Raw genomic sequence first — 25,669 nt, 5'->3', positions numbered from 1 at the left:
TACGTAGCCTGGGCCAACAACTCGGCCGTCCGCCTGACTTTTGCCAATGGACACACGGTCCTTTGTTTATGTTTATGCCACTCCTGCATGTAACCCTGGAAAGAGGCCTTATTATGTTCATGAATTTATGCCGCAGGGCGTACTTGCACAATAATAAAAGTGTTGAGACACTCCCGCAACACACTAACACCCGTCTGGTGAAATGTGCCCCACTCTGTTCCGAGCAGGCAAGCGAAGAGAACTACTTGGCTAATGCAGTCAGGCAGCCACCTTTCCTTGGGGCAGCATCAAAGACTTGACCAAGCCAAGGGCCAGTATTTGTTGGACCTTCCAGATAACCTGTACGGGCAAATCGAGAAGAAATATTAATCATTGAACTAGTTCAGGCCTCGTGACTACAATCAAAGCACTCGCCAACTGTGCACAAACCATATTTGTTGCCAAGCGGCTAGTGGGTGTTTGCATGTGGTGCCAATTTCTGAGTTAGGTTTGAAAGAAAATTGTGTAGCTACATGTAACTATGAGGGAGAGCTTTGGCACATCTACAGAATCCTGTAGCAAAGTGAAGGAAAGGTTTGATGGAAACTCAAGTACTTTAGAACATGATCGTTCATCTAGCTGGTTCTGATGGCAAAGTAGTATATCTCTATGCTGCCAAAAAGGACTCCTTATTCCATAAAGTGATGTGAAAGGAACATCACATTTATGAATGCACCATTGATGGCACAAACAATCTGCTATTAAATTTCTGCCAATTATCTGATAAACTCGGTCATACCTGAACGTGCTTACAGAGGTGGATATCTGAAGCCGACGTATTCGGCCGACGGGAACTGTCTCCTGATGGCGGATACGACGCATGCAGGTAACACGACCCTGTTGCGTCTCCCCAGCCTCTTCCAAATCCACCGTGTAAAGAGGCGGTACGCTAAAAACCGATACTTCCTGGCAAAGAGCATAAAGTGGTGCGGTCAAGGTTGCAATCGGAGTCCGCTAACTGTAGTTCGCAAGTTCCAGATATACTGTAACCCTAACATTACCTGTGAACTTCTCCTTCAACCGCCACACCGTTCTCCTGCAGCTCCCAATACAATGCGCCTAGTACCGCGGGGCTAAGGCAGACGCTCCTGAACTCTTCATGTTGCGTAATGCAACCGTCCGGACTTTCCTCAACCACTTGTGCCACGTCACGGCAACACACTTGCTCAAGGGGCGTTGGCATGCGCTCGCAAAGCCCACAATCGCACCTGCATCATCCAGATTCATCGGAGGCGGTCGTTATCATATATACCACACATTCATCGCGAAATAACCTAGAGAGCATGTCAATCAAATCGGTTAGAACGCGATCGAACGTAAATGCAGAAATAGTAAAGTGCACGCGGTACAACTTGAATTATTTTCCCCGTAACAAGCTGGACAGCTCCAATTTCTGTGTTTACGCTTACCGGTGATCGTTGTTGTCGTCGGGGTCATCAGGAGAATCCGGCGAGTCTGGCGGTGGCGAATCGTTGCTGCCGTCGTCAGCGTGGAGCGGATTGCGAAAAGGTGTGTCGTATAAGGGTCAAAACCCATCTCTTCGCTCATCCGGCGCAACCGCTCCTCAAGCTCCGGGTCCATGACGCGACTAATCGTCGAACAGAACGCACGCTGCTTGGCTTTCGATGGGGATCGACGGCCGAGAGGTCGGAGTCGGAGAGGCTTCGCGTGTTCTTCTACCGGAAGTGATCGCGCGACGTCACATCGTGACGCATGAGCCAGTGAAGGCGGAGCTTAGCCCCGGTCGAGCCCCGATCGCTCGGCGAACGAGTTGAGGAGGAAAAGCATGATTATGGAGGAGGGTAACTTGTAATCGCTTGTAGTTCTCTTAATACGTGACGCTTCACTTAAATTGTGGTGTGAATGTTCTACTATAGCTGTACCCTACACGCCTACAAAATTTGTCCGAACCGTTTCAGGGACCCTTTAAGCAAACGGGCATTTTTAAAAATTTTTGCACTGGTCCCTAATCAGCTGCCACTATTATTCTAAGTTTCCTAGCACCAGTGTACAGTTTACTTCTACTGCTACTTCGTTTTCCTAAGCCTTCCAAAACATAACTGTAGGTAGTCAATAGCATGTAAGAACTCACAAATTAACTCTGTTGTGTCACCATTCACCAGTATTTCATACAAGAGCGAAATTTTGCTACAACAGTGTACTTTGCACCTTGCTTCCCATGCGCAAATGTATTCAAGCCAGTACGTGATGAGTTGTGTATTCTAAAAGGTTTTCTGTGCGATTTAATTTCTTTACAGGAATTTACTGTACAGCATCAGCAAGGAGTCTAATTTCAGATCTTCGTGTGTGCTGCAGGATGTATGCTTTGCTGCTTGGATTGATAAAACATGGCCAAGGCTTCCATACAAGAACGAACATCAATTTGGCTCTACCACCATCATTGCTTGGCTGGTGCCTGCTGAATGAATCATCGCAGGTAGGTTGTGCAGACTATTATTTAACCTTACTCTGAGGGGATCGAACCATGATGTGTGATGCCGCATGTGTCTGAGACTGTGTTGTCACATGTACGTGTAGAACAGGAATGATGCTGTAGGTTCCAGCAGTGTGCAGAGCTGCTTTGCAAAAATTTGTCACAACTCTAATTTTACCTGTGTTGTTTTTTTGTCATCTATGCGTCGTTTTGTCATCTAGAGGTGTTATCAGAATTTAGCAACTTATTTTTTTGGCCCTCTAACTAGGCTGGCACGTTTCACTTTTCCCTAGGTGGACCATTACTTGAATACAGTTTTTTGTGTGTAGTGGCTTATCAACTGCTAGTCAATGCAGATGCTCAGAATTACCTGGGGCTATAGATGCACTTATAACTTGCAACCTCTACAAATCACTTTGCACTTTCTAGCGCAACCAGTACGTTAACACTTCTAGGACAGGGGGAATGTTCTCATTTGATCACACGATGAGATACTTTCAATTTTGTATGAGGTATCATCCAAGGTGACACGTTATTGGTGTAAAGCATTGCTCTAAGCCACTTAGACCCCTAGAAGCATTGCATTGTGATACTTTATCACCAGTCCTATGTGTGCTACCTGTTTAACCTGTACTATGTCATGTTTAAGTATGAAAAAAAAGGAAACAGCTAGACAATGAAAAATGTCAAACTTGCTTTTGGTTTAATATAAAATGCAATTTAACTTTTTAATCAAGATAGCAGATCATTTACCTGCAGAATGTTTAACTATTTTAAACTGATTATATTTTGCAGAGAGGCTCTCACACTTGTTTGACAAGTTGATAAGTGCCTTTTTACTCATGAAACACCATATATTAATTTGAAGGCACTTCTTTGTCTGACTCTGCTCTGCATTTTAATAGCTATGTGCCAGGAAATATACTAGTAATTTTAAGCATCATCACATACCTACCTTAAGAGCCCAGTACTTTAAGACAAAGGAGGGCTTAAATTTATTTTTGATGCGAGTCAAACTTCTTGTTTGGCACATATTGCTAATTGAAGTTCCAATTTGCACATTCTCATTTCCTCTTCTGTTTTTTTTTTCCCTCATCTGTGCAGGTTTTGCTTGCTTGTGTCTACAAGAACCTTCATGCGTGACCTGCAACAGAAAGCATTTGTGGGCAGCCAGTGCTACAAAGACTGGCCTGCTCTGGCTGCGGCAGCAATCATCTTCAAGATCTATGCATGGCCACCGTTGCTGCTATTTGTCACTCTTGTTAATTACACGTTATGCATCTTTTCCCATTTATTAAGCAATAAAGTTTGACTGTGTCGCATGGTGCGAAGTAGATGTCTTGCAGCATTTTAGCTTGCAGTAATGTTCTATGCATTGCACTGCATGAAAAACTCATCGTACAGTGTGTGTAAAAAATAGCAGCATATTCTGATTTATCTTTTAGTACTGATAACATGCAATATGCAAGGAATTCACTAAAGGAAGGTATGCCGAAGAACTGGCCATTATTTCTGCGTGATGCTCTGCAAGCATATGGCGATACTTAAAGGGACACTGAAACGATTTTGACGATCTTGTACAAACGTACTGAGTCATTAGAGTAGGTCCTTCTGATCATTAATTGACGCATCTAAGCGCTCCACGTAAAGTGTGTAATTTATTATAAGGTTTTAAAAAGGTACATCGCTACCGATCGCAGCACGCCAATCGGCTGAATTTTGTGACCAAGTGACGCGATTTGACCATAACACGTCACTGGGCCAGCTATCCGATTGGCTGCCCAGGGCGCGTCATCGATAATTTTTCCAACATTATGGTGAACAAATGTTGTTTGTAATAGTTTAGATATTAGTTAATTTGTTTCTATAAAAATAAAGTAACAGAAATAGAATGCACAAGGACATGTATCGCTACACTAAAAGCACTTCCGGCCCACAGCAAGTGTAGTCTGTTTTAGTTAAAACGTGCTCCGTGTTGACGAGAGCTGCGCGGTCAGTGTTGGTCTTGTTCTTTCTTTTTGCGAGCACCATGGTTTGCCCTTGTTGCGTTGTGGGCTGCAAACATAGCGATCAGCGACATGTCAAGCTGCGACATCGTGCCCCGCTGCAAGGCAGCAGACAAGCAGAGTGGCTGCAGCGCATCGGACTGTCGGTATCCAAACAGCGCCAGCATTTACGCATTTGCGGCTGTCACTTCACGTCGAAGGATTGCCACAATAGAGTTTAGCGTGTCTGGTGTTCAAGTAAACACAAGCGCAAGTGTACTGGCCGTTTTACCACATTTTACGTGATGAATGGAGGCACAAACGTGAACTGGCTTGCAAGGTGCAGCCACCTGGCGGCACAAAGCTCAACCAAACACAGAGCTAATATAGCAGTAACCAAGTTTTTTTTCTACTTTGCTGCTGGCTCAAATTTTTGGCAAGAGCGTAATCTTGAACATGTTGTCTTTTTATATGTTTAAAATGTTTTACACTTGGTTACAGGAATATTAGTTCTGTATTTGGCTGGTTAAGCTCTGTGCCACCAAATGGCTGGACCGTGCATGCCGATCAGGCTGCTCACGTACGTCTACGAAGCTCCTTCATCACAGCGGTATGGAGGGGCTTTAGTTTACGCCTCTGGCTATCCGTCAAAACACCCAGCTTGCCTGTGGTTACCGGAATACCGGACACGCTCGGCGCTGCGACAGAACGCTCGCAACGCACGCTGCTTGATCGCTCTCACTGAGGATTGACGAGCCAGGCGGCTAGCAGAGAGGTTGGAGAGCCTTCGCGCACTGGCTCCAAGACAACCGGAAGTAGATGACAACACGTCGCAACATGATGTAGAGCCAGCGAAGGAGGAGCTTAGCCCCGATCACTCGGCGAACGAGTTGAGGAGGAAATGCATGGCTAGATAGGAGGATAACTTGCAATTGTCCGTAGCTCTCTTAATATGAGACACTTCACTTAAATTGTAATGCGAATGTTTTACTGTAGCTGTACTCTACGCGTCTACAAAACTTGTCCGAACCGTTTCAGGGACCCTGTAACAAGAGGCACCCACAAAGTAAGTTACAATTTACTCTTAAATGAGGCACGGACATCAGAAGAAAATATTTGTATTGCCTGATAGAATGGTGCGCAGAGTGCTTTTCCAGATGTGAACCGTTCTTTATATTTAAGAATTCATAGTAGCAGAGCATTCTGTTTCGTATACTTCTGTAATGCTATTCTGCTGGCTGTAACTGATACCAGGATGTCATCTCTGCCTGAACCGCAGCATCACTGACAGAGATGTTTCCCTACTAGAAACTATTTCAGTTCGCAGGAGACCCAGCGGGGCAAACTTCTGTCGACAGTGCAGTGTTTCATGCAGAGGTGACATCCTTGTTTCAGTTAAAGGGGGCACATTGGCATGACATCGGCATACAATACAGACCTTGTTTTATATGAAAAATAATTGTGACCGGCGGCATTCAATTGATTGGTCTAAGCAAAATGCACTAGTCGACCAATCGGGCTATGCTACACTATTCCAATGGTTCACATCCGGAAAAACAACCTATGCATCACACTATCCAACAATATAAATTTTTTTTGATGTCTGATGTCTGATGTCCATGCCTCACTTAAAATAAATTGTAACTGAGGACAAACCTCGCGTTACTGTAGCTGCTGCCATGAAAATTTGAGAGAATGTCTAATAAAAGTGTTCAGTTGTTCTTGTCAAGATGTCTGTTAGCCAACTTTTTAGTGTAACGTTAGCAGGGCTTACTGAAGTACTTTTAAACGTCCACAGCTACAAAATGTCTTGATCAAGACAGCTACTAGACTTCTGAATTATACGTTCAAAACATCTTTTAGACATCAAATAGCTGCTTCCATGTTTTATGGGTAGCAACAATGTCTGGTTTCAATTCCAAAAGAACAGCTTCGAGATGATCTATTTTACTTGCAAGACTTTGCGCGTTGACATTCAGCAGGGTTACTTCTGTTGACTTCGAGTGACTCGCTTTCCTAAGGTTCCTTGCTCTTCGTTTTTTTGGACATCAGCTATGTCTTCACGGTCACTGTCCCAGGAAAAAAGGTGCCCATTTATGCGCACTTTATCATACATTAGTGTCACCCTTTCTCGTTTATCCCAATTTTCTTTTGTTCTGTCCCACAGCTTCTTTCCTGTCTCACGGATATTACGAGAAAAGTCTTTGCTAACAGACAACCCAATCCTTTAAGCATGGCACTGTGTTTAAGGATTATAACTTTGTAAGCCCTTGCGCCCGGTCGCAAGATGCGCGTTTGGTGCCGCAGCTAAACGTCGCCATTTTATCTCCCTTGGACTTTATACGGAACCTCACGGCGATGGCAGAAATCTGCTTGGAGTGTCCATATAATTGCTATCACAATAAAAATCTAAAGTTGAGACACTTGGTTGTCCCGACTGGATGTAGTCGGAACTCGGGGACTTTTACTCAAAGGTCAGGACTGTCCTCCTGAATTCGGGATGATTCGCAGCCCTGAATTGAACTGAATTGAATTCTGGAATTTTACGTGACAAAACCACGATTTGATTATGAAGCACGCTGTAGTGGGGCACTTCGAATCAATTATGACCACCAGGGGATCTTTAACGTGCACCGAATGCATGGAAGAAAGGGCGTTTTGGCATTTCGCCCCCATCAAAATGCAGCCACCGTGGGCGGGATTTGATCCCGCGACCTCGTGCTTAACAGCGCAACACCATAGCTGCTAAGCCACCGTAGCGGTAGATTGGCAGTCTTATGTATATAAATATATATATACACATACATACATATAATATATATATTACATCAAATTATCTAAATCCAGGGCTTTTTTACAATAGCCCGACCGTTCGGTGTAAGCGACTACAACTTCACATTACCGCAGCAGCCTTGCGCCAGTCTGGTCACATTGGCCTAAGCATTTTCTTGGGCAACACACTCCACACGCACGCACACAGCATTGTTGATAAACTTTTAATGCAAAGCATTCTTTGTGAACTTCAGGCGCTGCCTGTGTCTGTATAACTTTGTCACTGCGTTTGCCTCCCCACTCCTGCTATAGTCAAATAAGGCTGCAGTATATCAAAATAAGTGTGCATGTGCACGTGTGCGTGCATGCATGTGTGTGTGCGTTGCCTAAGAAAATACATAGACTACTGTGATGAGATTTGGCCAAGGCTGCTGCGGTAATGTGAAGCTGTAGCCACTTACCCTGACTAGTCCTGCTATATTCTAAAAAGCCTACAGGGATTCAAGTGCTTCATACTCAGAAAGCAGGCCAGCGCCAACAACTGCAGCACCGTCACAAAGGGACCAAGACAACAGCACTCGTAGGCATAGTGGATTCGCACAGACAGTACATGTGAAAAACATTGTCACATGCATACCTCACCACAGAGAGCAACCGTTGATAATGACCGCCACGCCCAGTAGCAAGGCAGTGGAGGATCAAGTGCAGTGTGGTGGCAGTGTTAACAAAAGTGCAGACACATAATCACAGATCAGCAGTTTTTCCTTTGTAATATATTGTCCTTTTACATACGAAGTATAACAGCATGTGCGTCCACTTGCATATTATTGTCGCATAGTAGTGACGTTGAAGAACCAGAGAGATGTGTCACAACTGTGAGTCAGGAATCTAACTACCGTATTTTCCGGTTCATAAGTCGCATTGGTGTATAAGACGCACCTGTTCATTCGGTAAGCTATTTTGAAAAAATATTACAGTGACATTTCACTCCGTGCATGCGGGTCATGCGCAAGCGTATGGGTGCCATATATTTCCACTCCAGGCGCATTTCTGCTGCCATGGTTGCCGCGACGTTCCGTATAAGGTACCAGGACAATAACATTGTCCCCGCGCGCCGTATGCTGTATGTGCGAGTGAAAGCGTGCGCCGGTGAGCCGAATCGTGCACAAGGGAGGAACGCGAGAAGGCAGTGCGGGAGGAAGGGGGGGGGGCGGCTTGTACTCTGGTAGCAACTGCGTAGTTTGCGCAGCGGCGCACGCCATATCTTGACAGCAATCTGCAGATGCGACGACTTTGGGTTGGTCGACTCGCGGTCGGCCTGCCGCCGCTTACGTAGCTGCTCCGTCCTTCTCGCACAGCGCTCGAGAACTCGATCACAAGAAGAACATGGCACCTCGATAACACGCACAGAACACTCATAGCAATTAAGTCAACCAGCGCGCTTCGTGGGGCCATAACATGAAATCCGATTTTGACGGCAGTTTTTCTGGGAAAAAAGAATCGTACATAAGTCACACCGTTCTATAAGACAGACCGACGAAAAATTCAGAAAGAAAACGCGTCTTATACACCGAAAAATACAGCACAGTATAGACCACTTATAACTCAACCACTTATATAGTGCAGGACCGGATATAATACGGTCTTTTCAGAGTCCCGTTAATTTACCCATAGCACTCTATGTATGCGCGTATCGCTTATAGTGAAGTTGCAGGGGACACAATACCGGTTACAGTGCGGCTGCCTGGGAGTACGGAAGTCAGCTGAGACGGCGAACACTCCCCTCAAACGGGGACCGAAATTATTCTTGCAGCATAGCACGATGCACGAACGGTGCGAGTCGTGAAATATCGTGGCATGCAAGCGCACAGCGAGCGAGGGCCACGAAAATGCCCACGCCAACCAACGAGGGCAGCAGGGAAGCAGATTTGGCCTCGGCAACTCCCCCACTTCGGTGGCTCCCCTCGCCCTCCCTCTCAACTCCCTCGTAGCTCCCTCTCCTTCGACTGTCTACGTACGCGCCCCCTGCCATGCCGGCGCCGCTGCTCCAGCCAGCCCTGCGCCAGCTCCTGGAAGTTTCGTTTTGTGCCGTTACCGGGAAGCGGGTGTTTGCCACTGGCCAGCATGGGCAGTTTCGTTGGCCGGACTGGGACAGCGCTGCTGCTTCCCTCTGCACTGCAGCCACAGTGTGCAAGGTCAACACGTGACTAGAAAGTAGAGGAAGCATAAAGGAGAAGGGTTCACCGCCATTTTTTACGCGTGGCTGAGACGTCGGCACGTGCACGCATGTTCCGGCGCAACGCAGAATCGGAGACCTTGCCATTTGAGAGAGGGTGAAATCTCCGCCGCGTTTTTTAATTTAATTTAATTTTTTTTTTGTTTGCGCGCGCCATTGAGGGGTCTCTCCTAAGCTTTTACTCTATGGCGGTGCCGGAGCAATGCCGGTCGGAGGCGCCGCTGCGTGATTTGGCACGCTGCCAGAGCATTGTCGGTGCGTGGTATGTTCGAATTAACCGTCGCAAATGATTTTGCGTTCAAATTACCGGGCGTTTTTGCCCATTGGAATACACATAACTTTGACGGGACACAGCGTCAGTTCGAATAACCCGGAAGTTCGAATTAAGAGTGTTCGAATTAATGAGATTCGACTGTAAATCGAATGCAAACGTTCTAGCCGCATTCCTCGACTGTCGCATATGCGTGGCGGCTCGGTGGGCATGTTTTGCATATGTGCGGGCCTTGAAAATTGTTGCTTTGGTTATAGTGTGGTACCGCTTATAGTGCGGATATTCGTGACTCCGGGGACTTACGTTATAAGCGGTCTACTCTGTACTTACTGGGAAAACTTGAGCCCAGAAAAGCAAGCAACATTCAAAGCACAATGATCGCGGCGAGCACAGTTGACCCATAAATCAGATTTCGACTGATAAGTGCACTGGACCTTTATACATGGCTCACCGTACATTCCAGTGCGATAGCTGGTGGTCGCGTACGTGCCAAAATGTACACGACTATTCGCATCGTGCACACAATCTGGTTAGGCAAGGTTCTCTCACTGTAGAATCGGCGACACCGTTCGGGAAAGTTCCGATACGTGTAGGCCTGTCTTACGCTGAGCATTAACTTTGTAACAATGGTTAGCTGGTAAAATATGGTCACTGGAAGTCTGCATTGTTCCGTTGGAGGACGTGCACTCAGATGACGTCTGTCAGAAGAACTGTAAACAATGTATGCTGGTCATTATTGCGTCATGTATAATGCCCAATATGGCTTCTCCACTCATTAAAGGCAGCAGTAAGGGGAACATGACTAAACATGCATAAGAAGCCAGAATGCCAACAGAGAATCTGCAATTGCCGACCAAAACTTGCCAGTGTGGCGACAATGTTAGCCTCACTTCTTGAACCACTGGTGGCAGGCTTTTCAAGCAGCTGAAATACAGTAGAACCTCGTTGATATGACCATGTTTCGTACGATTTCCCAGTGCCAATGTTTGCATCAAGATTGCGACAAATGGCAAAAAGTTTGAGAGCAGTAGGCATCCGCAGCAGCAGCTCCCCACAGTACTCGCCCGCCTGTGTCGCATGGAAATGCCCCCACGCACTCGGTTTCCTGTTCCATTACCAGCAAATCTCACAGGTTGTTGCCTGTCGCCATTCACAGCTATCACCGACAACCCTATATCAATAAGCACCTTCACTCATCTATTTCACAATAAGTGTGGTGTAGGAAGCATACCCCACGCTTTTATTAGGTGATAAGCCAAACACACCACTGTTCCCTGCTACAGGCGACGCAAACCAAGCGTCATGCTTTACTCTAGCAGCACTGCATTCCGGTGTTGCCCATACTGTTAATTTAATTTCGGTTTCCCATAGCCATCTTAAAACGACAAAGCGGGTCCTAGGCCACTCGGGCTCCACTATTTCGGAAGCTTGTCGGTGTCTCGTATCACAGCGATTCTCACCGAGTCGGCATGACAAAGCTCTCAGCCAAAATGCCCCGCCCAAAAAAGCTGCTGACTGAGGCCGAATTCAAGGCGTGCAAATTTGCCAAAGCCGCCAAAACAACAATGCGCGTTACGGGCCCCAAAAGACCTGTGCGCATCGGCACCTCACGCTGCAATTATTTGCGCAACACTTTGCATTATGGAAATGTCAACTACAGTTGAGCATAATTTTTTAGTGACCTCGAATCATGTTTTCCCAGGTACTACATTCTTTCTTTCCTTTTTTTTCAATACGAATGAACGAGGTTCTACTGTATTCCTCTCCCAGTATAAGTCACCGAACAACTTCCATAGCTGAAGCCAAGCCAGGGCTCAGACAACGACGTACCCTCCTGTGGATCCTCTCCCAGTATAAGTCACCAAACAACTTCCATAGCTGAAGCCAAAGCCAGGGCTCAGACAACTGACGTACCTCCTGTGGAGTAGCCGATGGCGTAGACAATCCTGCCGGCCAGTACAACAGTCCGGAACAGGCAGCAAATTTCTGTAGAGTGAAAAAACATTTTCACATCACTTGCCCGATGATCATATTGTTCTTGCACAGCATAACCACCTCAACAAAACAGGCAGCCAACACTCAATCACTCACTTGCTGAGATATGTGAGCCATTCCATTCCCATGACATCATCCGCTAGGTGAGCCTGTGTCACACATACACCCATGCAAAAGCGTGCAATTATACCTCGGTGCCGTACATCCCAAGACTGTACAAAATGCCTTGAATGTTACTTTCAGGTTTGCTCACATGTTCTCTGTTGAGGTGGTGCTTAGGTGTTCGCGCAAGTGACCAAAGGAACAAAAATATTATCACCATGCAACCAAGGTGTGCTATCGTGGACCTGTTCCGTTTCAGAGATGATAAAGTGTGGGCTACACGGGAACAACAAATAGTATCAGCGCTCCATTGCACTTAATTTCATGAGCATGTAACATGCCACCTTGACTTACTCTCCTAAGAGGCCATCCTTACCTTCCCTTTTACAAAAAAAAAAAAAAAAAACTAGGTACTTGGCAGTGGCTGTGCAGAATTACATTTTTCTGTATTATATCTGTATTTGACAGCAACCTTTCTTGACACTCAAGGAAAAGCTATGATGGTAATGCTACTGCACAGGTGTCACTTCACCAAGCAGCTGAAATTGTTGGGCTTTCTTGCACCCCTGCTTTTCTTTATTTTATATTTTGACACAGATCGACACAAAAAAGTTCATCGACGATTACGATACTCCCTAATGCAACATTTGAGCACAGAGCTACACATGTTTTCATTTCTGGATATATTGGCTGGCGCGGACAGTCTCTTCTACGGCACGTTGCAAACGAGGCGAAGTGTGGCGTGACTGCCTCGCTAATCTGGAGATCGCGAGAGCTAGTGCGTGGGTGACGCGTGGGCACGATTCACAGCAGCAGCCACCGCCACACCTCCCAGACGATGCGCTACTTTGGCACCATCTCGTAGCCATCAACGCCGCACTATGCTTTTCTTCTCACTATTTCGCCATACCCTCCTCCTCTGCTTTCCTTCTCGCGCTCTCTTATCTATCGATGTCTTTCACTCGCACTCCACGTTCGCTCTTTCATCCTTCGCTGTGCTCGTTCGCTCGGTTACAAGGGACGACGCGGACGCTTGCCGCAGGAGCAGGCACCTAAGAGCTGTGCTCTAAAAATTGCTTTACATCGAAAGGAAAATTCATAATAGGTAACGTATTTTCCGGCGTATAAGACGCACCCACCACATTTTGCAAGATTTGAAGAAAAAATAGGTATATAAGACACCTATATTTACTCACTTGTCACAAATAAGCTTCATTACGTGTGGCTGCATAAACTTGCCGTACTTACTAATTAACGTATCGGAGAACTTCATCTGTGTAAGAACACTTCAAAGCGCCAATTTTGTGGGAGAAAATTTTGACGACCATGCATAAGAAACATCCCACATAAACGGAGGAGAAATATTTTATTCACTGAAAACCTTCAACGTCATCGTCTTCCGACAGGCTGTCAATAATTTCGGCAAGTTCTGGCAGTAGCATCGCTGGGGCCTCCCCTTCATCTTTTGAATAGCTGTCATCACTGCTTCTAATATCCTCGAGCACTTTTTAATCTAGTAGGCCTGCTTTGCGAAACCCTGCAGTGGCTGTAACCACTGAAACCACACTCGAGGCATCGCAGGCCCACTTCGCTGAATGAAGCGTGCCGCATGCACCCTGTCGCTGTACAGCTATGAGCCCCTTCAGTCATCCATGCCTCCCACATGTGCCGCAAAACAGCTTTAAAACAGCGGTTCACCACGATGTCTGGAGGCTACGTAATTTTCAACATCCCACCTGGGATTACTACCGCAGTGCAGTTTTTCGCTTTCATGCGCTTGAGCGTCAGTTCAGTAATGTGCGTCCGCATGTTGTCATGACCAGAAGGGATTTCTCGACGTTAAAAAATCCATCTGGTCACTTCGGCTTTTTGAGCCAGCTGCCCATCATTTCTTCACCCATCCAACCCTTCACATTTGTTTGGATGACAATGCCGGGTGGAAAGGCACAGTTTTTCTTTTAAATATTAGCATCGGCGGAAGCTTTTTCTCATCGGCACAGCACGGCAGAACAACTGTGAAATGTGTCTTAATTGTGATGACCTTATCACCTCTTTGTGCCACAGTCCTTTTCATTGGTATGTCAAACGTGATTGGCACTTCATCTATATTTATAATATGGCTGTCAGCAATTCCATGAGTTTCCATTTCTTTCTTCACAAAAGCTTGGAATCTTTTCCACTTTTTCCTTAAAGTCATCTGGAAGCGTTTGCCACATGCTTGCGTGAGCTCTTATCGCCAATGCTTTGCAGTGCATAAACCTGATGATGATGACACTGTGGCCATACCCGTTGCAACGAGCTCGTGTGACTTGACCACGGTGGACTAATATGAAGAAGTAATAGAAAAGAATAGGAAAGTGAACTTAGAATATATGTATATGCCCGCAAGCAACGTAGCTGTCCTCATATTTTGCCATTGTAGCCTGCGGCCTCCGAAACATCCGCGGACTCCGTGATCTGAAAACTCGCACAGCAGCATTTTTTTTCCCGTATCACTCTCCTATTATTTTCTTTTTCTTTTTTTGTTATGGCACTCTACTTTTGGCAGGTTGACATTTCAGTTTTGCCTTTAGGATGCATCATTCATAATGGGCCAGTGTAAAGGTTGAAAAAAGGCCTAATCAAAATCAATTCAGAATTTGCCAAAAAGAAAAAATGTATATATGTATAAGACGCACTGCCGAAAATTTTGGAATAAGCCTGCATGTTATACACCAGAAAGTAGAGTACTCTGCAGTTGTGAAATGGTTGAGCATCTGCCTCGTATGTGGGAGCTGCTGGGTTAGAATCAAAGTATGACTTTGAATGGACCGATGTTTCTTATGGGCAGACATGCCTCCCAGCCTAGCGCTTGGCTACTTATAGGGGTTCTCATCTCGAGAAAGGGCGCTCTGGAGATTCGAACCATTCACAGCAAGACCTGAATTGCTTGGTTTTCTTGTGAGCATTATAAATGAGATTTGAAATTATCTGCACTCAATAGATGAAGGACACACAGGAGACAACATTCATGTACAAATATGGATGTCTACTTAGCCAGTATTGTATACAAAACTAATTAGCCAGCCTGGCCAATCACCTGTAATGCGGTGATCGACCAGGGGTGGTATTCTTGATCATTCACTTTTGGGTATGCAAACACTTTTGCAAATTTGGGACTTGTGAGAGACAACGTTCCTGGCATAGTGCCAAGCATACTGTCGGCCATAGTATCTTATGCATCCAGTGCGAGTATAGAGATTTCCTAAGGACGTGATTGTATCCACAAAATTGAAGGGTCAAGAATCCTGCCCCAGCACAGAGCAACCTGGAAATGAGTGCAACAAATGTGGTATTTGCTCCTACACATAGCAAATTCATTCGGGCACAGTTTACAGTCACTGACACCACCATGACTCAATTCCATAACATGCGGGTAATAATATGAGTATATATGGCTTGTGCACAGTCAACTCCCATCCATGAGAAACCGTGGCATAGCACATTTTTGTAATTGCCAACATGTAGTTAAGATCAGTTACATGCAATATCCTACTGAAACTTCTTGGCAAAGGAGACGTAATTCCCACAGCTGAGACACCGGCGACACTAGATAGCAGGTTGGCGGATCCGGATCGCACTTCAACTTCTTGGCCTCAGAAGCCCCTTATAGGTCTGCTTCGTGTTGACCTCTGGCCCCTCAGATATAGCTTCAGCACCAGGGTGTCGAACCAAGTCGGAACAGAACAGAAAAGTGGAGCTGAACCCTTATTTTCAGCTGAACCAGAACCAAACCAATATTTTTTCTGCCATCTTGGAACCAAACCCAAAATTTATGGAGGAACCGTTTCGGACTGGTTCAACCCCAGGTTCAGTGCAGGACAGGGTTGTGAAATTTTACAAGAGCAGAAAACCCCTCTTGCACCAAGTCTGCACAGCGCAGCATCCTGGCGTACTACTTGGTCAAACTTGTAGTTTAGAAACTGTGTTTTTAGGCAGATTAGTAGCAGATGCAGAGGTTTCCACCTGGCAGCTGGTGTTCTCCAGGTGCAAGAAGAGGGAGTACAGTGTGGGTACTTGATCTGATAGGGTCGGGTAGCCATAAGCACCAGCGGGGGCCCCCAAGACCACATCATACTTTTGGATATACTTCACTGCAGAGTAATTTGTACGCTTTGCTGCATAACAGAGCTGTTGTGGGGCAAAGCTGACTTAAAGGACAGACAACAGCAATTTTAGGGGGTTTCGAATATTTCGAATAGTTAAAGTGTCCTTCGAATCGAATCGAATACTAACCAATTAGAACCGAATATTCGAGTTTTCGAATATTCGAACACCACTACTTTTCACCCTTTGTCAGTGGTCAAAGCGACGCTCTGCATGCATTATCAATGGGATCAGCCGGCCATGAACGGTGGATAAGAGTGGCACAGAATCGAGCAGAAGGCATTGCTATGAAATCACAGCCCGTATCTCGACCATTGTCATACTGCCACTACAGATGCACAGAAAGTACAGTCAACACATGCACCGAATCTTCATCGGTGACTACAGATCGAATAGGCTTCGTTAGTTTCGGTTTCAAGGTGGTGCCAGCGACGTGGCTATGGCTATAATTTCAAACTTGCAGGAATTCACACCAGGCCCCCTGCCGGTGCACTAGCTACACAGTGCCCAATCTATGCGCATTTATGCAGCTGCATACATAAATGTGCGATTGGCACAATAAGGCTACATACATAAGCAGTTTGGTGGGATGCACAACAGATTCTGGCCTGATCAAGCTGCTTTATTTTGGGGAATCCTGGTCAGCGTATTCCTTAAAGTGTAGTGGCAAGGTGTGCCCACAACAAACCATAGCATGAACATGACACCCGAGCTCTCACTCTGACAGTTTGTAACAAGAGTATGAGGCTATAAGACCACACGTAGATTTCCACAAAATAAGTTATTATGCCTTTTTGGCAGCACAGTTCTTTAATAGAGGCCAAACTCGGGCGAAGCCTGCAGGATTTTTTTCCCCCTCTTTTAAAACTTTATTGTCAATATCCCTATTTTCCTTATGCCATGTTCGTTCCCAACAAGATGAGATTTCGTAAAACTCTGTTTCAGGGTGTCTACGTATCCAAGCCATGCTGAAACGCTCACAACATGACTGCGAATTGAGGCAGCAACTTCGCACTCAACAGTGCTAAGGCTTGTTCTCACATTGCATGAATGACAGCTTATAGCACTCACCGGATACTCAAATCCACCAAGGAACAACAGCATCAGGAACTGCGGGTAGGTCTCAAGGCTGCACGAGACGGGAAAATGGCACTAGATAAGTTAGGTATGCGATTTATAAACACGATGTTGGGGGACTGAACAGAAGTCCTGCTCTTTCTGGGCTGCTCCAAGACACTGTTTTTGGATACTTCTTTTTCTAACTTACATTAACAATCTTCCAGCTAATATCTCTTCTAGCATATGTCTGTTCACGAGGAATTGTGTCGTTTATCATTCAATCTCTAATGACAATGACTTACCATCATTGCAAAAAGATTAACAAAATAGCTGTTAATGTCAATGAACGCTATTATATTATTATTAGTTTCGTTTACTCGCAAAAAGTATTTACGTCCACGAAGTATGTCATCTACAGCCCTTGAATACCTTCTGCCAACACATGTAAGTACCTTGGCGTGACCCTTTCCATGTCCTTTCTTCGTCCTCTCATATAACAGCTATCTCTAGCAAAGCCAACTGCACGCTGGCTACCTTCGATAGAACTTGCGCTTTGCTCCCCTCTCTGTGAGATTACTAGCTTATCTAACAAATGTCCAGCACTAGTGGACACACATCAATCTAACCTGTCTAATACACTTGAAGCAGTTGAGAATCACGTAGCTATACTTACTCTGATCCTTCACACCACACCCACATCACCAAATATAAATTGAAAACACATATTGCTAACCTACACCCAAGGCATCTTAATTTAGCTTGCACCTTTACCACATTTTTTATCATTTCTTTTTTACAGCCTCATTAACTTTGCCATCTCACCATCTGTCCTGCTGCATAAATAATGCAAATGCTGTCTACCTTGTGCCTGCACAGATTGCTGCTCACCATGGCACTTTTTTTTCTAGAACTGCATAAGACTGAGATGCTCTTCCAAAAACACTGTGCATCCCTTCAATCCGCATGGTTTCAATGTTGCCATCAAATCAGCACTAAATAATCACCCATCCCGCAAGCAAAACTATTGCCTTGGCCACTTGACGAATAGATAACCCATCAGATAAATTAAGGTGTGGGGATGCGAGACTCTCACGCGTCCCCTGATGTTGTTTTCCCCGCATAGCTCGCATCTCCTGTAATCCGGCTTCTCCGCGTGGTTGTGGTGGTTGCGGCGCATTGCGAGAGATGGCACGAGTGTCGCGATGCTAACGCCACGAACGGCGGGGTGACTTGGGAGAAAAAGGTGGAAGGCGCTTCCTCTTCAGGTTGGGATCGGCGAGCGATGCGGATGTCCCGCGCATGTGCCGATCCACGCTTCGCGAGACGGTCTCGCGTGGCTGGGAGCAGGGCACCGGTATGGTCGAACACGGATCGTTCCAACGCGCCACCGTTCACATGACCGTACACGTGAACGACTAGGCGATGGTGTCATAGCAGGGGGCGAACATATTCGCTCGCTATCCGGTCGCTGTGAGCCGGACTTCCTTGATTTGTCGCACCCCCATGTGACTGTTCTATGCATAGTAATTCGGCTAGTGTGTATCAGTGTATGAAAGGTGCAATAAATGCCCTTTTGTTTGTTTGCACTACTGTATTGTCGTTCCTTTGTCCCAAGAGCACATTTGAGACCCCACAAAGGTGACATCATACTAAAGATAAAATGGCTATGATGGCACTGAAAACTGGAGAGTACAGAAACCAACACCACTTATCTAAGTGAGTAGTACACCCGAGCGGAAAAACAGGTTTTGCAAATTTCTGGCAACTTTCAAAAGCCTGGCGTAGGTGCTATTCTGGACATTCAAATCCCATCATATTGCTAAATTGTGCAGTGTTGGTGTTTTGAGCCAATGAGGGAAAGCGTAGCCACCATGTGAGCCAATGAAAGATGACAAGTGAAGATGGCAAATTTGACAATGTCATGGAATTTGAGCATCCAAAATAGCACCCCTAATGCTTCACAAAAAATTCACCCTGGTAGAATTTGTCTACTATGATTATGTGTTTTTTTTTTTTTTTGCTTGCTTTCTTTTTGCTTGCCCAGAATGAAAATTTAACTGCAGTGCTGCAGCACCTGTGCAATGTCACGCTCTGCAGCTCATCTAACCGAACACAATGCTCTGATAGAGAAAATAGGTGACTGTGCACTTACAAGTTCTGGTGGGATCTCTGGACGCAGTTGAAGACGATGTTGGTGTCCGAGTACATGGTTGGGTACTGTGGAACAAGAAGAAAAAGGGCAGGCAGGATTAAATGTGACCGCCTCTCAGAAAAGCTGTTGAAATTCTGAGGTTTTAAGTGCCAAAACCACCACGATCTGATAACAAGGCAGGTTGTAGTGAGGGACTCCAGATTAATTTTGACCGCCTGGGGTTCTTTAACATGCACCCAATGCACGGCAGACTGACATTTTTGCATTTCACCCCCATCGAAATGTGGCCACCAAGATTCGATTCCCCACCCTTGGGCTTAACAGCACAGCACTATAGCCACTATTGAATATTTACCCTTCTTCGAAGAGCTAGAGAAAAAGAAGAAGCCAACTGCAAGGAACGCGGGAGCACGCACGGAGAAGACGACAAAGTAGAAAGAGACAGCGTCCGCCATGGACAGCATTCGATTCAATTACTGTACATAATGTAAATACAGTTCTGTTTCATCATAGGCCGTGATCATTTATTCTACATTCTGGTGCCGAAACCCCCCGGGAGTGCTCGCTGGGACTCTACACGCCTGGAGTGCTCATCGGGAACTTTGAAAGCGAAGACAGCACGTCGTAGGGACAGCGGAAACCTCTTCCGAAAGCCAGCCGGTACGACCGAACTGGACCATCCGCCATTACCCTTCGCCGTGATAAGACATCTACTCAGCATTCATCCGAGAAGGTGAGCGAGGTCCTACATGCTTGAAACACAAGATGAACCGCCTCAAGGTCCTTAAAGAAAAGCGAACGGCGCGACGCCAGATGAATACGCGTCTCATCAATGAAGCGAAAGCCGTGATTAAAGGCGCTGACAGTGCAAAGATTTCATCTTTGATCGAACGACTACACGCAAATAATGAGGACTTGGACAAGCTTAACGCCGATCTAGAAGAAGCTATCCCTGAGGATGAGTTCGCGACAGAATTTGAAACTGTGTTGACTTATCAAGATGCTGCGCGAGGAATGTTGGGAGAGCTGAAGGCTCGGGAGTGGCTACTCCGTCAAAATCAGTGTTCTACGTCTGCCCCTTCCGCAGCTGCAGGTTCATCAAATGCACTCGATGATCGCGCGCCACGCAAGTCAATCAAGCTTCCAATTCTACAGTTGCAGACATTCGACGGACAGCTTTGTCACTGGCCTGCTTTTTGGGAGCAATTCAAGCCATCTGTGCATGAAAACGAAAGGCTGACGAAAGGAGAACGATTTCAATATCTGAAGAATCTTCTGAGCGGTACAGCAGCAGCTTCAATTTCTGGTCTACAAGCGACAGGCGAGTGCTACGACGACGCCATCGAAATTCTAAAGAGTCGTTTTGGCGATAAGCGCCGCATTGTGCAGGAGCATCTACACCGTCTGCGCACACTACCAGCAGTTGCTTCCTCAGAAGATGTATACAATCTTCGAAGGCTATTGGATTATGTGCAGTGCCATATTAGAGGCCTGAAAGGTCTAAACGTCAGTCCTGCCAGCTATGCAACTATGATGACGGACATTCTATTGAAGGCATTGCCAGCAGACATTGTCATTGGCTATTACCGAAAAGAAGCCAGTTCAAAGTCATCACCGTCTGCTATCGACAGTTCAGGCTCTGTACAACAGCAAGATTCAATGACAGCAACAGCCGATGAGGAGTTGCAAGAACTCTTGACCTATCTTCGCGTGGAAGTTGAAAGCCGAGAAAGAAGTGGAGTTTATGACTTTAAAGGAAAGAAATGCGCTAAACCACCCGAGGAGAGAAGAAACTTGCACTCCACCTTACCAACAGCAGCTGTCCTGCAATCTTCCTCGAAAGTTAAAGACAAGGACTGTCTCTTCTGTGGGTCTTCAAAGCACTCAACTCCAGTTTGTGAAAGCGTCATGAACCATGAAGTAAAGTTGAAGAAATTGGCTACAGAGAACTGATGTTATCGATGCACCGTGAGAGGACATCTTGCCAAAGACTGTTATCGAAAAATCAAGTGTGGAACATGCGGAGGAAGACACGTCTCCTCAATGTGCGATCCCAAGTGGAAACCTAAGAAGACGGTACAAAAAAGACCCGTAACCGCGAACAGTCTTCATACCAGCTCTCATTCGTTCGTGGATGCGGAGGTTTTATTGCAGACATTTCGAGCATGGATCATCGGACAAAAGCAGAGGGCCTACATTCGTGGAATTGTAGACAGTGGAAGCCAGCGCACGTTCATTCGTGAAGACGTATCCAAGACACTTGGCTTGAAAGAACTGGGATCTGTGAATTTACAGCTAAATACTTTTGGACAGACAAGCTCGGTTAACATCCAACATCGCATTGTCGAACTAAAACTTCGCAGTCAGTATGAAAATCGGGAATACCTGGTACAGGCCATTGAAGTACCGTTCGTCTGCAAGGATGTTGTTCAAGTACCACTCGAGCATGACTTTGTTACAATCATTGAAAGCGACGGACACCTCATTGCAGATAAGCTGTAGTTACCAGGCATGGCTGCTGTTCCTGGTATTAGCCTTTTAATTGGTGCTGACCAGCTATGGCAATTCATGTCCGGAGAAATGAAACGATACCATTGCCAGGAAGACTTGGTGGCGCTGGGTTCTGCATTTGGCTGGATGTTACAAGGACCACTTTCGTTTAACACCTCTTTGGAAGCAGCACTCAACGCATGCGTATTGCGAGTAAGTGCATCTACTGACTCTATCGACGATCTACTTCGGAAGTTCTGGGAGTTAGAGAGCATCGGGATTACGCCAGTCGAAAACACTCCAAATAAGGAACCTAATATGGTGCTAGAAAAATTTGAACACGATATCGCCTTCGTGAACGGTCGCTACCAAGTAGCTCTTCCGTGGAGAGAAAGCTGTGGACAACTAGAAGATAACCGATTGCAAGCACGGAAGTGACTGATGTGTCTCGGAAAGAAAATGAAGAACAATCCAGAGTTTGCCGTAGAATATGATACCACCATCAGGAACTATAAGAAGATGGGTCACGCCGAGAGAGTACCTAGCCAAATTGAGGCGCAGCCCTCTAAGGTCTACTACATGCCGCATCACGTTGTTGTGCGAAGCGAGTCTACAACTACTCGAGTACGAGTAGTTTTTGACGCATCCTCTCACGATCCTGATTCATCGTCCCTCAATGACCATCTCGAGAAAGGACCAAAGCTACTAGCCGACTTGGTTGCTCTTCTCATACGTTTTCGTATGAACCGTATTGCTCTGACAGCTGACATAGAGAAAGCCTTTCTCCAGATTAGCGTAAAAATGGAAGACAGAGATGCGTTGAGATTCCTATGGTTCAAGGATATACCCTCTAGGAGAAAACCAGATCCTGAAATAGAGGAATGGCACATGACAAGGGTGCCTTTTGGAACAGTAGCAAGCTTTGAAAAGGAACTACAGCTGAATCGCAATTCAGACCTGAGAATGCTTCATCCTTTTCTCGACATGGCAGGAAGGTTGCGTGTAAGTGGACGACTGCAATTCTCACAGGAAGTGGAAGAAGCTAAACATCCTATTTTGTTGCCTCCGCTTCACCAACTGACAAAACTTGTCATAAGAGACTGCCATAAACGTACACTCCACGGTGGTCTGCTAGATACCCTCGCCGAGCTTAGAGAGAAATTTTGGGTACCCCCCGGAAGACAAACTGTAAAGAAAGTCATCAGAGGATGCAACGCTTGCATCAAGACACGCTTAAAGCCCAGCAGCGCACCTGTTGCACCATTACCAAGTGAACGAGTACGCCGATCTGATCCTTTTCAAGCGGTTGGAATTGATTTTGCTGAACCTCTATATATGAAAGACAGTACGCCGAAGGTCTACATAGTGTTATTTACTTGTGCCGTCACAAGAGCAGTACACCTTGAATTAACCACCGGACTGTCCGCAGAAGGTTTCCTGCTCACGTTTCGGCGATTTTTATCGCGTCGTGGATTGCCTGACGTAATATACACCGACAACGCGCAGGTTTTCAAGAAAGCGTCAAAGGAAATCGCCTCCTTGGTAGGAGTATTGTTCAGTGGAGCGCTACAAAACTATTGCTCTCAAAGAACAATAGAATGGAAGTTCATCGCAGAAAGAGCGGCATGGTGGGGCGGCTTCTGGGAGAGATTGATAAGAACTGTGAAAACCAGCCTCCGGAAGATCCTTGGTAAGGCAAAGCTTACACCAGAAGAAGTAACGACAGTATTGTATGAGGTAGAGGCAGTAGTAAACTCCAGGCCTCTCACTTACTTGTCAACGTCACCAGCAGAAATGAAAATACTTACTCCGGCTCATTTCTTAACCGGTAAACGACTAACAAGGCTTCCTTACCACAACGAAGATGTCGATACGCCAGGGTCAAGATCTACGGTCACAAGAAAGTGGCTTCATCGCAAGCAGTTACTGGAGCCCTTTTGGAGAAGATGGAGGAGAGAATATCTTCTTAGCCTGCGCTCAGCGCACTATGCCAATGTTCAAGCTTCGAACAATCTGAAAGCTGGTGATCTTGTGCTTCTTTACGAAGAAAATGCACCACGACAACTATGGAAGACGGGACGAATCCAAGAAGTACATCGAGGACGTGATGAAAACATCAGAACTTGTTCGGTGAAGCTTCCAAACGGCTCTGTATTACGCCGACCCGTCCAACTTCTGTACCCAATTGAACTCTCTTTGCTGTAACAGACTCAAACTGCGCGCCTTTCCGGGGGCGGAGGATATTGAATATTTACCCTTCTTCGAAGAGCTAGAGAAAAAGAAGAAGCCAACTGCAAGGAACGCGGGAGCACGCACCGAGAAGACGACAAAGTAGAAAGAGACAGCGTCCACCATGGACAGCATTCGATTTAATTACTGTACATGATGTAAATACAGTTCTGTTTCATCATAGGCCGTGATCATTTATTCTACAGCCACTACGCCACCAGAGTGGTTAGAATAGCTGTTCAGGCTCATAACGCAACTCGAAGGGAAATTAATTGAACACTTTATTGCAATACCACTTATACCAGCCAGTGTGCTCCAAGTGCCAATATGAATTAAGGATTCGTTGCAAGTCAAATCAGCCATGAATGCACCATGGTTGTAAAGAAACTGCAAGAAAGCGTAACCTGTTTATGCCCTTAAGTAGTGAAAGTTCATATGTGCATCCCTATCGTGAGCATTTCTTCAACATTTCCCTAGGGAATGACAAGAATATGCGATTTATTCCATGAAGTCCTAACCATAATGGAATAATATGTCCCGTACCGATGAAGCAACACGAAAAAAGATAGGCAAAACATAGCGCTTCATTCTGCCCAGGGACTCCGGAACCATGGGTTCCCCCCCCCCCCCCCCCCAACATTTTTCCAGAGGGGGCAGGGCCTCCCCACTTTCCGACCGTTCACGCTGAAATCAAATTTTTGACAAGAGCTGCTGTTAAATTTTTGAACTGGTGGTTGCGTGGTCCAATGCTTTCCAGAAGTCCGATGATCAACTGGACGTACAACATACGGTGGTACGATGGCCGGTTAAGAAGCCACAAATTAAGGCACGCCACTCAACATACCAGTAACCAACTCTCCATTAAATCACAACTAAGCAAACAGCTGCACAAAAAATTGGTGGTATACTGACTTACACACGGAGAGGGAACAACAACACATCAATGGATAAGAAACATTTCCCTCATGCCACCGCACTTCCCTACAAGATAATACACAAGCCAGGCAATAACCGGACACTGGATTTTTCCAAACTTCCTCTTACGATCCAACAAAACTGACCACAACAAGAAAGGAAAGAGTACTCCTGACACGCAAATTTCCAAACACCACAGAATACAAACCTGAAATAATCAAACACCAAGGTACATACCAATCCCTTGAAAAACTCGTAAAAAAATCAACCAGATCATTGACCAAGCCTACCCACCCCAATCTTGGCTCCACAGCAGCCAACATTCGGTAACGCTACTGAAGGGAAACCCATCAGTCAGGCACAATAGCGTATCCTCAGCTCAAAGCTCTCGCAGTGGCACCAGCAAGAGAGCCATAAAAGGATATGAGAAAGTATTAAAGAAGTTTGAAACTTTATTGAGTATCAACCTTTCTATAGCCCTGTTTGGCCCATGCGAGGAATTAGCGAGGATGCTTCAACGCCCAGTTTACCACGCTGCAGGAGCAAAAGAAGCAGCAGAAGCTCTTTGTGACCGCTTGTCAAGGCTACAGTCCGACGCCTCATTTGATGTCCTATGGCAGCGGATGAACTCAGGAGCAACAAAGTTAGGTCTAAAGGAACCTCGTGTGCCGGGAGTTTCGCAGCCGCCCAGAAGGCTTCAATTCACATTAGTATTTGCTAATGCTTCAGTATTAAGTACGACAACTCAGGCTAAATGTTTTCAGCGAACACTGAATGGCAGCAAGTGTCACTTGTTGGTTTGGAGCAGGAACACAGACGAGGAAGAAGTTTGGAATGTGACACG

General features: G+C 45.9%; 1 protein-coding gene across 1 annotated transcript in view; it reads left to right on the top strand.

The window, feature by feature from the left end:
- The window catches only part of LOC119461755 (microsomal glutathione S-transferase 3), an 84,187-nt gene extending 60,171 nt beyond the window's left edge, over positions 1–24,016 (top strand). The window contains exon 6 of the mRNA XM_037723131.2: positions 23,844–24,016. Within this exon, the coding sequence (XP_037579059.2) occupies positions 23,844–24,016 (173 nt within the window). The remainder of the gene's footprint in view (positions 1–23,843) is intronic.
- The last annotated feature ends 1,653 nt before the right edge of the window (positions 24,017–25,669 follow it).

Source organism: Dermacentor silvarum, chromosome 8, assembly GCF_013339745.2.
Source record: "Dermacentor silvarum isolate Dsil-2018 chromosome 8, BIME_Dsil_1.4, whole genome shotgun sequence".
In the NCBI taxonomy this organism is placed as follows: domain Eukaryota; kingdom Metazoa; phylum Arthropoda; class Arachnida; order Ixodida; family Ixodidae; genus Dermacentor; species Dermacentor silvarum.
The sequence above is the reverse complement of the archived record's forward strand: the minus strand, read 5'-3'. Positions and strand labels throughout refer to the sequence as shown.